The 15,080-nt window shown below is 35.5% G+C and overlaps 2 protein-coding genes across 3 annotated transcripts; one reads left to right on the forward strand and one right to left on the reverse strand.

Moving 5' to 3' along the window:
• The first annotated feature begins 1,157 nt into the window (after positions 1-1,157).
• Positions 1,158-2,727, forward strand: LOC111789627 (uncharacterized). The gene is made up of 2 exons (XM_023670260.2): positions 1,158-1,450; positions 2,198-2,727. The coding sequence occupies exons 1-2, from the start codon at positions 1,331-1,333 to the stop codon at positions 2,507-2,509; spliced, it is 432 nt and encodes a 143-aa protein (XP_023526028.2). The 5' UTR covers positions 1,158-1,330; the 3' UTR covers positions 2,510-2,727.
• Positions 2,728-5,938: 3,211 nt separating this feature from the next.
• Positions 5,939-11,397, reverse strand: LOC111789621 (Nucleic acid-binding proteins superfamily). 2 transcript variants are annotated; one of them, XM_023670254.2, is made up of 10 exons: positions 11,010-11,397; positions 10,379-10,538; positions 10,193-10,254; positions 8,768-8,927; positions 8,568-8,688; positions 7,533-7,614; positions 7,329-7,432; positions 6,855-6,933; positions 6,720-6,770; positions 5,939-6,250 (listed from the first exon to the last, which is right to left on the reverse strand). In XM_023670254.2, exons 1-10 carry the CDS (start codon positions 11,244-11,246, stop codon positions 6,167-6,169), a joined length of 1,140 nt encoding a protein of 379 aa, XP_023526022.2. In that variant the 5' UTR covers positions 11,247-11,397; the 3' UTR covers positions 5,939-6,166. The 2 variants fall into 2 exon arrangements, with proteins under 2 accessions (XP_023526022.2, XP_086978907.1); XM_087122781.1 differs by lacking the exon at positions 5,939-6,250 and adding an exon at positions 6,258-6,567 and having other exon boundaries at positions 11,010-11,276.
• Positions 11,398-15,080: the final 3,683 nt, after the last annotated feature.

Here is a 15,080-nt window from a genome sequence, read left to right on the forward strand (position 1 = left end):
GGTCACAAATTTCTTCATTAAATATCATATGAATTTGGTTGATTCCTATAGACTAAACTATGTTATATCTAATACAAATATTTTATTTTAAAAGAATAATTAATAGTTAAATATTTAGGGAATTAAACAAACAAATATTTTTATAAAATGCAAAAACTAAATAAAAGAATAATTAAATATTAAGAAATTTATATACGGGTGTTTATGGGTTAAGGTGAATCGAGCTGAAATATTAATCCAAAGTAGTCCAATCATAAAGTCGAAAAACATATAATTGAGATTTTTACTATATCGTCCGCTTTGATTCGTTAGGTATCGCCGTCCAAGCCCACGTCAGTACATATTGTCTATTTTGGCCGTTACGTATTGTCACCTTCACAGTTTTAAAATACGTATGCTAAGATATCATTATACGGAATATTTCATTCCCTTCTCCAACAGATCTCAACTTTATCATTCAATTTCAATATATATTTTAAAAAATTTCGTTCCAAGTAGTTTTTTTTAAATTATTGAAAAATAAATAATAAAAAACACATAATTATATATATATATATATATATATATATATATATATATATATATATATATAACTTTGCCATAAATAAAAATTTATTTTTAATTTAAACAGTTGGATTGGATTGGATTGGATTGATCGAATTTTTCGAATTTTTTGAACATTTATAATTTTATGTAGAAGATCCGGTTGAGATTTTAGAATTAGTACGGAGTCCCGATTAATATTATTATTGCATTTTAATAAATATTATAATAAATGAAAATAAAAATAAAAATATTATAGGGAAATATAAAATTAGCATCCCCTAGATGATGGACCTTGAGTAAAGTCAGCTACATTACACTGTACGAGATTTACTAAATAATTCCTATGGTCCAATATTATTATTGTCTCCAAATATTTATTTTTAAAATTACAATTATTCTTTTTGCAGATTAATCCCCAAATATTTATTTTTTTACTTTTCAAGCCAAACAGGTGGCCCCTGAAAATCCCGAAATTACAAAACAAGAGGGCCACAGTAGCAAGCCCACAAATATAAGAGAAACCGACAGCTGACTGTCCCGTAGCCATGAAAATCGCGTCAGACCAACCGGCATTTCCCTGTACCCGGTCATTACTTCTCCCTCCCTCCCGTGATCGCAGTAATAAGGCACCAGGAGAATAAGAACCAACGATTTACTTTTAGTTAATGCTTCTCTGCAATTTCATGTCCGCTGCGTAAACGGCGGCCGTTTTTTCTTCTGCTGCTGCGGAGTACGGTGTTCCGGTTAGGAAAAAGTGAGCGTGGTCGGCTGTCAGTGGCTGGCGATGGCGGAGGTTGTTGAGAGGGAGGTGACTCTCAAGGAGTTGAAGACTATGATGGCGGAGTTTGCTAGAGAGAGGGACTGGGATCAGTTTCATAGCCCTAGAAATCTCCTTCTCGCTATGGTATTGTATTCATGTTCTTTCGATAACTGTACTTTCTTACTGCAATGCGGATTGGAAAACGAATATCACCTTCTTCTTCTGCCTGTGTAAACTACTCGGAAACGATTTGATGAAAACTTTGCGGTTCGTTTTCCCGATGTGAAATGGGAGGGTTGAACAGTCTGCCGACGATTGACGTTCTTTTCTTACTCTTGTTCGTATTGTTTTTGTGCTAATAATGTCTATTAGGGATTCCTCGATCGTCGATGAATGCTTCAATACTTCCTCGTTCCTTTAGGGTTTTACTGAAGTTTTAATGGCGGAAGAACTACTAAAACTGAAGTTAGGTTGCGATTTGGAAAAACTTCAGGACAATAATTTCTGTTAGGCTTGAAATTTTATGCGGAGTAGGACTGTTCTGAGTAGATTATTCACTTGACTGGCCAGATTTTATCTCATTTTACTTGGCAATCATTCTGTCATTCATGAAGTACAAATTTTAGGAACAGTGAAAGCTGTTTTGTTTGCTGTTTGGAACTGTGTGAACTGTTCCAAGTGAATTAGGACGTAGGCGGAGAATGATGATACCCATTCTATTTAGTGGATTGCTCATAAATGATTTTTTTTTTTTTTTTTTTTAAGAAGTTTTGTATGCTTTATCTTGTGATTGAATAGCCCAGCAGCTTTGATGACTGCCAAGGGGGAGAGATCTATCTAGCAGTGTTTTCTTCTTCTCATGGCTTTTATTTTCTGTCTGGAATACTTCAGGTGGGTGAAGTGGGAGAGTTGTCTGAGATCTTCCAGTGGAAAGGGGAGGTTCCACGAGGCCTTCCTGGCTGGAAAGATGAAGAGAAACAACATCTTGGGGAAGAACTCTCAGACGTTTTGCTGTACCTTGTTAGGCTCGCTGACATATGTGGGATTGATCTTGGTAAAGCAGCTCTACGGAAGCTGGAGCTGAATGCCAAGAAATATCCAGTCAAGCTTTGCAAAGGGTCGTCAAGAAAACACACACAAATCAGCAGCAGCGAAGCCGATTGCAATGAAAGCGATGGAAAAGAAGACCCCAGTAAACAGTGACAGCAGCAGCGGCATCAGAGAAGCAGTGATGGTGTCTCTTCTGAACTTTGGTGGTATGATTTTATATATTATGTCTTTATGACTTAACTTGGATAGCTTCTAAACGTTGTTGTCATGTGTCATGGGCTCTTCTTTTGTGAGTATATTTAATGATATACTTCCACACATTTTGTCTTTTGCTAACCCCTTTCCGTTGCAGTATAAACCCTTTAGGTGTCCCCATATACGCCCCCACTGATTCCTGGCTTTGTTGATTTGTGTGGTTTCTTGCCTGAGTTCATGTCATTTCAAAAATGCTTCTTTTCTTTTGGGTGTCCCCCAATCTTTTTTGGGGTGGTTTTAAAATATGATTTCAGTGCATCATAAAGCCATTTATTAAAATATGGCTTTTGGTGTGTCTTCTTCTTCTTCTTCTTCTTCTTTTATCTCTATTTTCAGTGCATTATCCAAGTAAAGATAGCTTGCATAGAACTCAACCAAGAAAATTCCTGGAATTTTAATGTCAAGATAGGCCGTCACTGTCTCGAATCCATTTTTTCGAATACCTTTTTTTTTTTTCACCAACCCCAATGACCACTAGGTCCCATCATGGTCTGACTTTTGGTCATTTTTAATTTTTTTTTTTTATAAAAAAAAAATATTATTCTGATTTTGAGTTATTAAGGAATAACCAATATCACTTTCCTCAAATTGCCATCTTTAAAATCATTCTGGAACAGGTTTATATATAATGTAGCTTGATTTTTTCTTTTTATGTAATTAATTTTTATTGATTTCCTTTATATGTCACCCTAAAAAATCAAATATATCTGCTACTATATAATATCTATAGATACTTTGTGAATGGATTTTTAAATTATTTTAGATTAAATGGATAAATGAAGAATTTTTATATTATTATTTATTTTTTTTTTCGGTTGAAAATTAAAACCATACTATATTTTGTTATTTTGAGAGAAATCTCTTGGTATGCAAACATGATAAAATAAAACTAAATTATTTTTAAAATTTCTAAAATTAAATTTGAAAACTTCCTTATTTTTATAAAATTAATAGGTAGGAAATAAATGGGAAATATAATGTGTGCAGAGCTATGAGTTTGATAATGCATGGGCTTTTACTCCATTTATTTTCATTTTTATTTCTTGAATTCCAAATACCCAAAAATACCGACAATTTCAGCTAAATTATAAATTAAAATTTATATTTTTATTAATTTTTTCTAAATAATTTTTAAACCAATGGGATTTTTAAAATATTTATTAAAAAAAAAAAAAAAAAAATCAATTGGCAGAGGGATACCCCCAAACCCTATCTGCCTTCTCTACGCCTTTCTTTCTGCCACTCCAACCAAACCAAATACCAACCCATGCTTCTACCATTCCTACCCTAACCCTAACCCTAACCCGAACCCCCTCGACTCTCCGTATGTTTAATAACCCGTGTCAACTAAGTTCTTTTTATTTTCATTAGATGTCAAGTTTAAAACTTCTCTTTTTTTTTTCCTTCCTTCCATTAAAATTTTATTAGATATAAAATTAAAACATTAAAATTTATATTTGAGGTTGTTGAAGCTCTCAAACTTAGAGATTTGTTAATGCGGGTCATTATCAAATTATTTTCATTATTAACTCTCAATTAAACAATTTTATTATCTATTATATAATCTTATTTCAACAAACATATTTGTGGATGATGAATTATTTACATGGAAAAGTTTTATATTATATTTGATAATTTAATACTCGTTTAAGGAGGGGTATAAAATAAATAATAGATTTGTGAGGGGCTAATATTTAAATAGAAGAAAGAGGAGGGGCAAAAGTTAGAGAATAAAAAAGAAATAGAAGAGGATGTTGGGTTTGCGCGTGCAGAAGGATGAGTGATTACTTATGGTTCATACCCAACATTAACATGGGAATTTTAAGCCTCTCCTCTAACCAATTATTACATTAATAATTTATTATGCATTTCTTTATTCCTTTAATCATCGTCTTCTTTTACCCAACCACGTTTAAATGAGACTGACCATAAAAATAAAACGGTCATGTCGTATTGGTCTTTTGGAATAGCTTTCGCTCTTAGAAGCAGTTCAAGATAAGTAGGTATTATGGTCATGTCATAAGGGAATGGCGGGTCTTCAGGTGTCAAATTCATATTTCAAATTCTAGGCATTGAGCTTTATAGGTTACATTTTATTTTATTTTAATATGACGTGATTGTTTTTTATTTGTAAGTGTGAAAATCTCTCCCTAATAGACTGCATTTTAAAACCGTGCGACTAACAGCGATATGTAACGGGCCAAAGTAGACAATATCTACTAACGGTAGGCTTGGGCTGTTATAACGTCTATTTAATCTTTAAGTATTAAGGGATTTTCTAAATGTGATTTTTTATTTATAAACTATACTTAAAAAAAGATCATTAATATATATATATATACATAGATAGATATATAGACACACATAACATAAATGAAATTGTGGTCCTGTTGAAAGGACCTAAAACCTTTTACTCTGTAAAGCATACATATAGGAGTTGACTCTAAATATGTCATGTGCCTCAAACGTACAGGGCCCTTGCTAACAAGGAGTCACTACAATTTTCGAATGTACTAAGGTTTAGGGTTTAATTTCTATACTTTGAAAGTTTCATGATCAACACTATCTTTGAGATCTCACATCAGTTGGGGAGGAGAACGAAACATTTTTTATAACAAGGTGAGGAAATCTCTCCCTAGTAGACGCGTTTTAAAACCCTTGATGAAAAATCCGAAAGGAAAAGCTCAGACAGGATAATATCTGTTAGTAGTGGGTTTTGGTCGTATAAATGGTATCATAGTCAAACACTGGGTGATGTGCCCACAAGGAGACTGGAGCCCTGAAAGGGGTGGACATAAGACAGTGTGCCAACAAAGACGCTAGGACCCGAACGAGGGTGGATTGTGAGATCTCACATCGGTATAAGTTTGTGGAAACATCTCATTAACATACGCATTTTAAAAAGTTTGAGAAAACTCAAATAAGACAATATGTACTAGGTGCTGAATTTACAATATGTCGTTCCAAGCCCCGAAGAATATTTTTTAGAGTTCGTGCATTTTACTGGTAATTCTTTTGTGGATTCCATATCGGTAGGTTATAAACTTTTTCTAAGTCGTCATTGAGGAAGATATTGTATTTATCTTATTGGTGAAGTGATCAAACACTATTCAGCGCTAACGAGAAGAGAACATGGCATTGAATTGTACTAGAATAACAAAAGTTTCATGATAACTAATATCACACGATTAAGTTTAGAGATGTCCATTTAACACTAAACTGAGATGGAGAAAACTTGATCTATAAGGTCATGGGTCAAATCAAGTTAGACGAGCCTTATATCTATCCGCAGAAATGATTATGAAATAAGAAAAAAGGAAATATACGTATACAATATATATATATATATTGGCTATGAGAAGCAAAGACTACAAATCCTCCAAGATGAAGGCTGTCAGACAATGATCGAGCATTCATGCTTACAAGAACCTTTTACCATTAGAATAGACGTAGAGACCAGACAAGATATACAACTTACTTGAAACAATTGAATTGATATCATCTTCTTTACAGACAGCTTCATTCAAAATCGAATTGTTCAACTCTGTTCACAAATCATGGGACACGTTCCAACACTCGCTGCAATGCCCTTTTAATACCTTCCTGATCGAGTGATGTTGTCAGTTGTATTTCTTGAACCTAAATTCACAAACCATTGATGTTAGTGTGAGATCCTATATTGATTGGGGAGGAGAACAAAGTATTCATTATAAGGGTGTGGAAATCTCCCCTTAATAGACGCGTTTTAAAGTTGTTTAGAAGAAGCCCGAAAGAGAAAGCCCAAAGAAGACAATATCTGCTAGCAGTAGGTTTTGACTGTTACAAATGGTATCAGAACCAGACACTGAGCGGTGTGCCAGCAAGGACGCTGGGTCTTAAGGGGAGTAAATTGTGAGATCCCACATCGGTTTAAGAGGGAAATACAGCTTTCTTTATAAGGGCGTGGAAACCTCCCCCTAACAGACGCGTTTTAAAAACCTTAAGGAGAAACCCGAAATGGGAAGCTCAAAGAGAACAATATCTGCTAGCGGTGGGTTTGGGCCGTTACAGTTGGTATCTGTGTGCATGTGCTCATGCTTGTGCATGTGTGAGAAGGAGAAACAACTACCTGCCTCCCGGCACGAGCAAGGAGAGTGAACTTCTTTTCAACAGGAGGTGCCTACAGTAACAGTAAGATGACAATTGAGAAATTGAAGCAAATGACTAAACCCCACATAATATTCTTAGTAACAAACCATCTTACATTTGATAGCCAAAGCTGTAGGTCTTGTGAAACCACCCGTTTCTCAAATCCTTGTCGGTTGATATGAACATCTTCTATACTGATATTCAAACTAATCATATTAAGATCATACTGCTAACTCAAGGTTAATATAACTTGAGAACTCACATGCTGATAATATGATCCCTACCAATGACTAAAAATCTAACAAAGTTTATCAATGAAGTGAAAAAAATGCACGAAGTCCCAGACAAGCCCTCTTTAGTTTGTTCAGTGTCAGCCAATTCATCTCATATTTGAACCCTATACGTATGTGTATGAATGTATATAAATATTTGTATTACATCACATTGTCTGTCTAACACAAAAGTTAAACTCAAAAAATCAGAACAAGCCAATGCATATTTATTGGTACTGTTGATGTCCATACATTGTTGTTATAAGTAATCTTTTTAGACAGTGCTCTCCATAGCTTTGAAGATTAGAGAAACATACCCTTCTTCTTGCAGTAGCTCTTCAAATATTGTATCAAGTCCAGGAAGGGGTATGATTTCGCTGTCACTTTTAGGTCCGAACGAATCAGGTTCAGCAGAATCATCCTGTTATAATAAATTATGATGTTCATGTAGTTAAAGCTCAGTTATGAGATGAAAGTAGTTGAAAAGGCTGACTAAATGCGTACATCAATGCTTCACTAACCTGCGGTATTACTTTGTCCAATGTTTCCAAAAGTGGATCTTCCTCGAGTTGTTTAATCGATAATGTGATCCTCGACTTGTCCCTGCATAAAACCAATAAGACAGCTGACAATGCATGGCAATAGGCAATGGCCTAAAAGCATGAGATGATATAAATTTAGCTAGTCTTATCACATTTTCCTCGTTTTCCATTTCTTAACCTTCTGCGAAAATAACAAAATCATCTATCGCCTATGGCTAATCTGGGTTTTAACCAGAATCAGAACAATTACAAAGATTAAGAGGGAAAGAAACAGCAGAGGAACTCACAAGATTTTTAAGTGGTTCGACCCAATAATTGGTCTACATCCACCAAAGAACGAGTCTATATTTCATGTTTCATCGATAATGTAACAATTCAAGCCCACCACTTGCAGATATTGTCCTCTTTGGGCTTTCCCTTTCGGGCTTCCCTCAAGGTTTTTAATATGCGTCTACTAGGGAGAAGTTTCCACACCCTTATACATAATGTTTCGTTCCCCTCTCCAACCGATGTGGGATCTCACAATCCACCCCCTTCTAGGCTCAACGTCCTCGCTGGCACACCCTCCGGTGTCTGACTCTAATATCATTTGTAACAGCCTAAGCCCACTGCTAGCAGATATTGTACTCTTTGGGCTTTTCCTTTCGGGCTTCCCCTCAAGGTTTTTAATACGTGTCTGCTTAAGGAGAGGTTTCCACGCCCTTATAAAGAATGTTTCGTTCCCCTCTCCAACCGATGTGCGATCTCACAAGTAAGTTTGGTACAATATCTATACCCGTCTCTAGTTACAGCACTAATTACAAACAATAACGGCTGTAGCTAGCTAGCTAACAAACTTGCGCTGAATATGATCGAGCTCATAATTTGCACTTCATTATAACACTATATAACAATTATTTGTAACCAAGAGAAAGCCTTGTATATGTTTTATAGTGGATAAAAATACTTCAAATAACAGAATTTCCTAGAAGGTGCACATTAGCTGGTGACAGAAGGAAATCTGACAAGACTTGCCTATCAACATCAATGACTTTCACCCTCACTTCGTCACCCTCGCTTAAGATGTCTCTTACATCCTGAACTAGATCCCATGAAACTTCTGATATATGTACTAGCCCAGTAAGATGATAGAGACCTGTCGAATTTTGGAAAATAAGTGGTAATTGATTTCTTAATATATCAGTACATAAGCTTAATAGAACACAAAATATCACCATCAGAGAAACGTAAATGTACAAAGGCACCATAATCCTCCACAGAGCCAACTCTAGCTTCATAGACATCTCCCACACCAACTTGCTCAGAAAACTTTGACCATGCAGCTTCCTTCTCTGAAAATATCAAATTCTTGTTTTTCTCATCTGCTTGGATAACCTAGAAAATAAGAAAAGACAGGGTTTAATGTATCCTCACCTAAGTATTTCAAAAGCAGGGATGGTCAACTGTGAATATGAATGATGAAAGAACTATCTCGCCCAAATGGAATAGACCCCTAATTTTTTTCCTTCATTTCCCTCATAAACAATTACATTACAACTTTCTCTGTTTCACTTTATGAATATGTGTAATATGGTGTAGCCACATGATCCAAGTGTTTTACTTTCTTCATTGACCAATTATGATTCAAATAAAAAATTTGGACCTAAATTGGATCAGTTGAGTTTTAATTCATTAGATTTAGAACAGAGGAAGCAAGGGTACCATCCCATAGTTCAATTTCAAAAGAGATGTTGGTGCATAGTTTGGGAAATGATTTGAGGAACTTCAGGAAAATATTTGACAGAGGAAAGGAAGAATATAAGAGGGAGCAAAGTGGAGACAGTGAGAAAGAAATTTCAAACGGAGGGGAGAGTGATCATTTTCTCTAGTAGTTACAGGAGCCAAAGAAGCATCTGTCCCAGCTAAAGCTGAAGAACACGGAGAAAGAAAATAGAAAGAAAGATTCAATACAAGGAAGTCTTTGGTGCCCCACTCCGTACAAAAATGAAAATTCTGTTATGGACAATCGACCCTCCACATATTTCCACAATGGTACGATATTATCGACTTTTGGTTTAAGACCTCGTAGTTTTGCTTTTGATTCACCTAAAAAGCCTCATACCAATAGAAATAATTGTTCTCACTTATAAAGCATGGATCTCTCGCTTGCCTAGTCGATGTGAGACATTGTTTGCACCTTGAACAAAGTACCACTTACACCTACACTCATCCATCCACTCTCAATCGTCTCAATTGACTACGAGAGTTTGTTCTTGACATCCCCAAGGCAACAACCTAGACAAAGCACGAGCCTAAATTACATTGTGGGGTACATGGTGTCAGGACTATCGCGCCCTTAGTCTCCTCCCCTTGAACAAAGATATACCCCTCATATCCGTCTCAGATTCTTTGAACATATGGCTAACTGAAAGTACTAAATGTCTGAGTTTCAAAAGAAAACTTAAAAGAAACATAATATAAAAAATGAGTTTTATTTTGGTGTGTTGGACACACGTTTGATACATGACCTAGTTTGTGCTCATGTTGGACACTAGGGAGTGGCGAAGCAAATAGAAATACACCAGTCTTCAGCCAACTAGAGGAGATGCTTTCAAAACTATAAACGATTAAAATTAAGGACAACTTTAGTAGTTAACTACCTTCACTGGTATAAGTGAACCAATTAAGCTTTTTGCAATATCTTGGATACTCTTGTATGGTTCTGCAAGAAATTCATGTTAAAAAAAACTTGAAACAAATATACCTCAAGCAATTCAAGTCATTATTGGGTAAACTACTGACTTCGTCTAATAGCATATAGCACAAAGGATTAAGAGAACTTGTACCTTTACAAGAATGAGCAGGGCTCAATAGAGGGAATGGAAGAAACCCCACAAGAGAATAAAATCGGACGAGTAAACCTCCAGCATTCGAACCTTCAATCCTACCTTTGAAGATAAATCCACTATCAAGGTATTCCCTCGCTGTCTTCCAATCAGCAGATCTCTACTTCTTTGCAGAAACCAAGTATTAGAATATAAGAGTTTAACAATACTCATACAAATTCAGGCTAAGCATAAACTTTTTGCTCCCAACAACAACCATCCAATCATGATGGCTAAATGATGATCCTTTTGAACCCATGGCATCATCTTTAGCCCTTGATATTGCATGGTTGAACAACAAAACTAGAAGGCTGCAATTCAATGCCCTAAGTGAAATAATTGAGTGGAAACAGAATATCTGGCGGTGAAAATCAAAACCTAATCTCAAAATCTTGACGGAATTGAGTGCCAAAAGCTTCACACATACACTTCTAATGAATTATTCAAAACCTTCAGCGCTTGGAACCAGAATTCGAATTCGAATACAGCAAACTTGTTACTTCCAGAGTGATTCATTTAAAGAGAAAATCGGATATAAAAGAAAACCCCAGTCGTTCGATTAAAAGAAAGAAGGGATGAACAATGTACTCACCCGAGCACGTCGAACTGACTCCGGCGATGACGGCGAACTTTCCAGAACTCCGGCAATGGGGTCCGGTTTTCCGGAAAGGGAAACTCTGGCGGCGAAATTGGAAGGGCGTTTAGAGGGGGATTTATGGGTTAAAAAGAAGGAGGTTGAAAGGGAGTTGGAAGCATCAGTGGAGGCGGAGAGTGCAAGAAATGAATGAGCGGAGAGAGATCCGAGCGTTGTAGCAGCAAAGATTGGCATGTTGGGAGGTGAGTGGGAAGGAAATGGCGGGGAGGAGCGCGGTGGCAAAGCATTCGGATTGAGCTCGAAATGGAAAGCCACGAACTGCCGCAAATCCGATTGGAAGGAATCCGTTATTTGGGTGACTCAAAAGCATACACGTCTCACCCATTTCATTTCTTTCTTATGTTTGGTTCCTAATTTATAGATACTTCAAAAAAAATTCATTAATTATTGTGTCAGCCTGGTCTCGAGACAAGTTTCTGCATGTAACAGTCCACCGCGCCAGCCTCACAATTTAAAAGCGTTTCTGATAGAGAGAAGTTTCCAAACATTCTCCTCTCCAATTGACGTGGGATCTCAAAATCCACCTCACTTAGGGGCCAACATTCTCACTGACACAACTCATTGTCTCTAGTTCTTATATCATTTCTAACAGCCTAACCACATCACTAGTAGATATTATTCGCTTTGACCCATTACGCATCGTCGTCTGCGTCATGGTTTTAAAACACGTTTGATAGAGAAAAGTATTGTTTGCTTTTTAAGGAATGTTTTGTTCCCTTCTACAAAATATATCTGAAAAAGGCTCCGTCAACTCGTTAAAAAGGACCCTTTTAACACATTCTTCAATTACTGGTGTGGTGGTCGGGTGACTTGTTTAAGAATAACCAATTTATGGGAGGTTGGAATATCACACCAAAAATTAAATTTATATTAAAATGTTATATTTAATTGTAACATACGGTGTCGAATGATATTTTTATTAATTTAGAGTATTATAGAAAGATTAGTTAGGAATGTTTTAAATTGATGAAGAGAGAGAAATACAAAATTTAAGATTGAAAGAAGTCAAAATTGAAAAAGAAATATATTTATTTAGTACAACATAGGATTAGAATTGAGACATGAAATCACAAACAACCTTATTATTCTCGAACTCAAAACATAACAATCTTAGTACAAGCTAAGCTAAGCAGGCCACCTTCTCCAATGGCTGCCAAAGTTTTTAAGGTAACACTGTCTGGTTTTAGGTCAAAAAGTAAAGGTTGTTAGATTGAATGGCACGATAACCTATATGGGTCACGACCTCATGTATTTATAGATGTGTATAATGAAGATTACATTCCAAATCTATGTTTGATAACAAACCATGAAATCATAGATTTGGTAACAAACCCTTCAAATCATAGATTTGGTAACAACTAGTAAATTTTAGATTATTTTAGTATATACAGTTATGATCTATTTTAGGTTTAACAAAGGTCTGCTCCTTTCTCCTTCATTTCCACATAATGAAACCAAATTGGTCAAAAAAACACTGGAGGAGAAAGCAAGGAGAGACTCTTTAACCTAACCCCGCCTCAAACTAAACCACAAAAACTAACCCTTAAAACTTCGAGCCGAGGAAATCTCGCTTGCTCGAGCTGTTATTACTTTTCTTAAAGTTGAAGGTTTTAATTAGACGAGTATTAGGAGAGAAAAAAGAGAGGATGACTGCGATGCGTAAAGAACCAAAATGAACAATATTTATTAGTGGTGGACTTGGATTGTTATTGGTTTAGTCATGATCTCCGTGAATATACCAACACAGCAACATGGTGGCGCAACGGCAGAGGAGGTAAATTCTGCCTCTTTGCTGCTTTATCAAAGCAGCACACTTGGACGTAAGGCTAAGGCTATGGCTATGGCTATGGCTATGGCTGTTCATGATCTTCTGCTCAGCCATGGTGGGGATGAAACCCAGAAAGGGTTTTGAGGGTTGAAAATGGTGGAGAAGTTTGAATTTATACATTGGAAAAGTGAGATTTAAAAGTATTTCTTGGGAAACACAAAAAAGATTGCTTGCTTCTTGTTGAAGTGAGAGAGTGAACATGGTCATGTTCATTCAGTAAACTTTCATGCCTTACATATTAATTTTGTTCTCGATCACGACTAGTCTCTCTAAATTATGTTATCTACGATCGGGCAACATATGTTTCGGTCTTTTGTAACAACTTAACTTCACCGTTAGTAAATATTGTTTGCTTTAGTCTGTTACTCTTGTCATCAGCCTCACGATTTTAAAACGCATCTACTATTAAGAGATTTCCACGTTCCCCTCTCCAACCGATGTGGGATCTCACGATCCACTCCTCTTGGAGATGAGTGTCCTCGCTGGCATACCGTCCGATGTCGGGCTCTGATACCATCTGTAATAGCTCAAACCCACTAGCATACATAAAAGAGAGAGAGAGTTTGAAAGTAGAGATAGCATAGAACTCATTACAAGATTTGACAAGGGAAAGTTTTCTCCAGCATGATTTGGAGGTTTATAAATGATATCAGAGTCAAACGTCGGACGATGTCTCAGGGAGAGAGTGTATTCATGGAGGTGGATTGTGAAATTCCATATCTGTTGAGGAGGGGAGAGGGGGAACCTCCCTCTATCGTACGGACAATATATATATATACTCGATTGTTCTTTTTAAATTATTTTTTTAAAAAAAAATCGTACTTATCAACAATAAATGTTACATCAATAACTAAAATCTCATAAATCAAACATTCACAAGTCACAACGCATCACTAACATTAGATACAAACGTCAAATATTCTTAATCTTCATAATAATCTTAAAAGTAAGACAAGTTAAAGTTGGGTTATAACTCTATCTTCGGGTTGGTCTGGTTGACCCGAATAAAAAAACGTCAACCCACAAACCAACCCAAACATTCGATTTTCTAAAATTTCAACCCAACTCAAACCCAAGTAAGTGAAATACTAAACCATGGTTTAGGCTACACACTCCAATAGTATTGCCTATTCAATTGGGCCTAAAGCTTGCTTGGCCCATTTTTAATAAATCTAACATGTTTTATTCAACGTTAATCACAAATTTGTTATTATTATTATTATTTTAATAAAAAGGATGAAATTATGATAATATTATAAAATTAATTTACAATCAATAAAAGTCAAAACCCATATCTACAGCTGGCGTCTTCTAATTCAATCCAATTCTTAGATAACATTAAATAAATAATTAAGAATATATACTTTTTAAAATAATTCAAAATTTTCAGACTTAACTAAAAAAAATAATAATAATAAAATATAAAAATAGTTGGTCCCACAAGTGGTGGGACCCACATATTTTTTTATTTTTCTTCGGAAGAGGAAATTTATTGACCGATAATGACAGGCCACGTGGGTTGTTGGCCTGTAATTGTCGTACTCCATTCCAGCGTGCCAGTGATTACGTGGATGATGTTAGTAGCGGTGCACTTCATCCATCCATCCATACATACATACATACATACATACATACATGGCTGCAAAAGTATTCGGCTTAGGGACCCATTTATAATTAGTTAAACTCTTAAGATAAATGTAAATTATCAAAAAGTTTTGTATTTAATGCAATTTTTTAATTTAATAAATATAATTAATAATCAAACATAAATAGATGTTCGTTTGGATAATCTTAAAAAAATGGGTTTGGGATTTTAAAATTGCATAAATGAACCATAAATTTTAAAATAATTTTGAATTCTGATATTTTTTTATTAACAAAAAAAAAAAAATTATTAAGCCGATATAATTATTTTTATTTCATTGTGAGTTGTTAGCCACAAAAAAGATATTATCGTCAATATATGAACGAAAATCATTTATTAACACTTCATAAATAATTTACAAATATGAAAATGTGAGAGTCTCACATTGGTTGAGGAGGATAACGAAACACCATACTCGTTTTAAAGCCTTCAGAGGAAACTCGAAAGGGAAAGCCTAAAGAGAATAATATCTGCTGGCGGTGGACTTGGGTCGTTAGAAATGGTACCAGAACCAGACACCGGACAATGTGTTAGC

The sequence above is a fragment of the Cucurbita pepo genome, chromosome 3 (genome assembly GCF_057944985.1).
Source record: "Cucurbita pepo subsp. pepo isolate OVF chromosome 3, ASM5794498v1, whole genome shotgun sequence".
NCBI classification, from domain to species: Eukaryota; Viridiplantae; Streptophyta; class Magnoliopsida; order Cucurbitales; family Cucurbitaceae; genus Cucurbita; species Cucurbita pepo.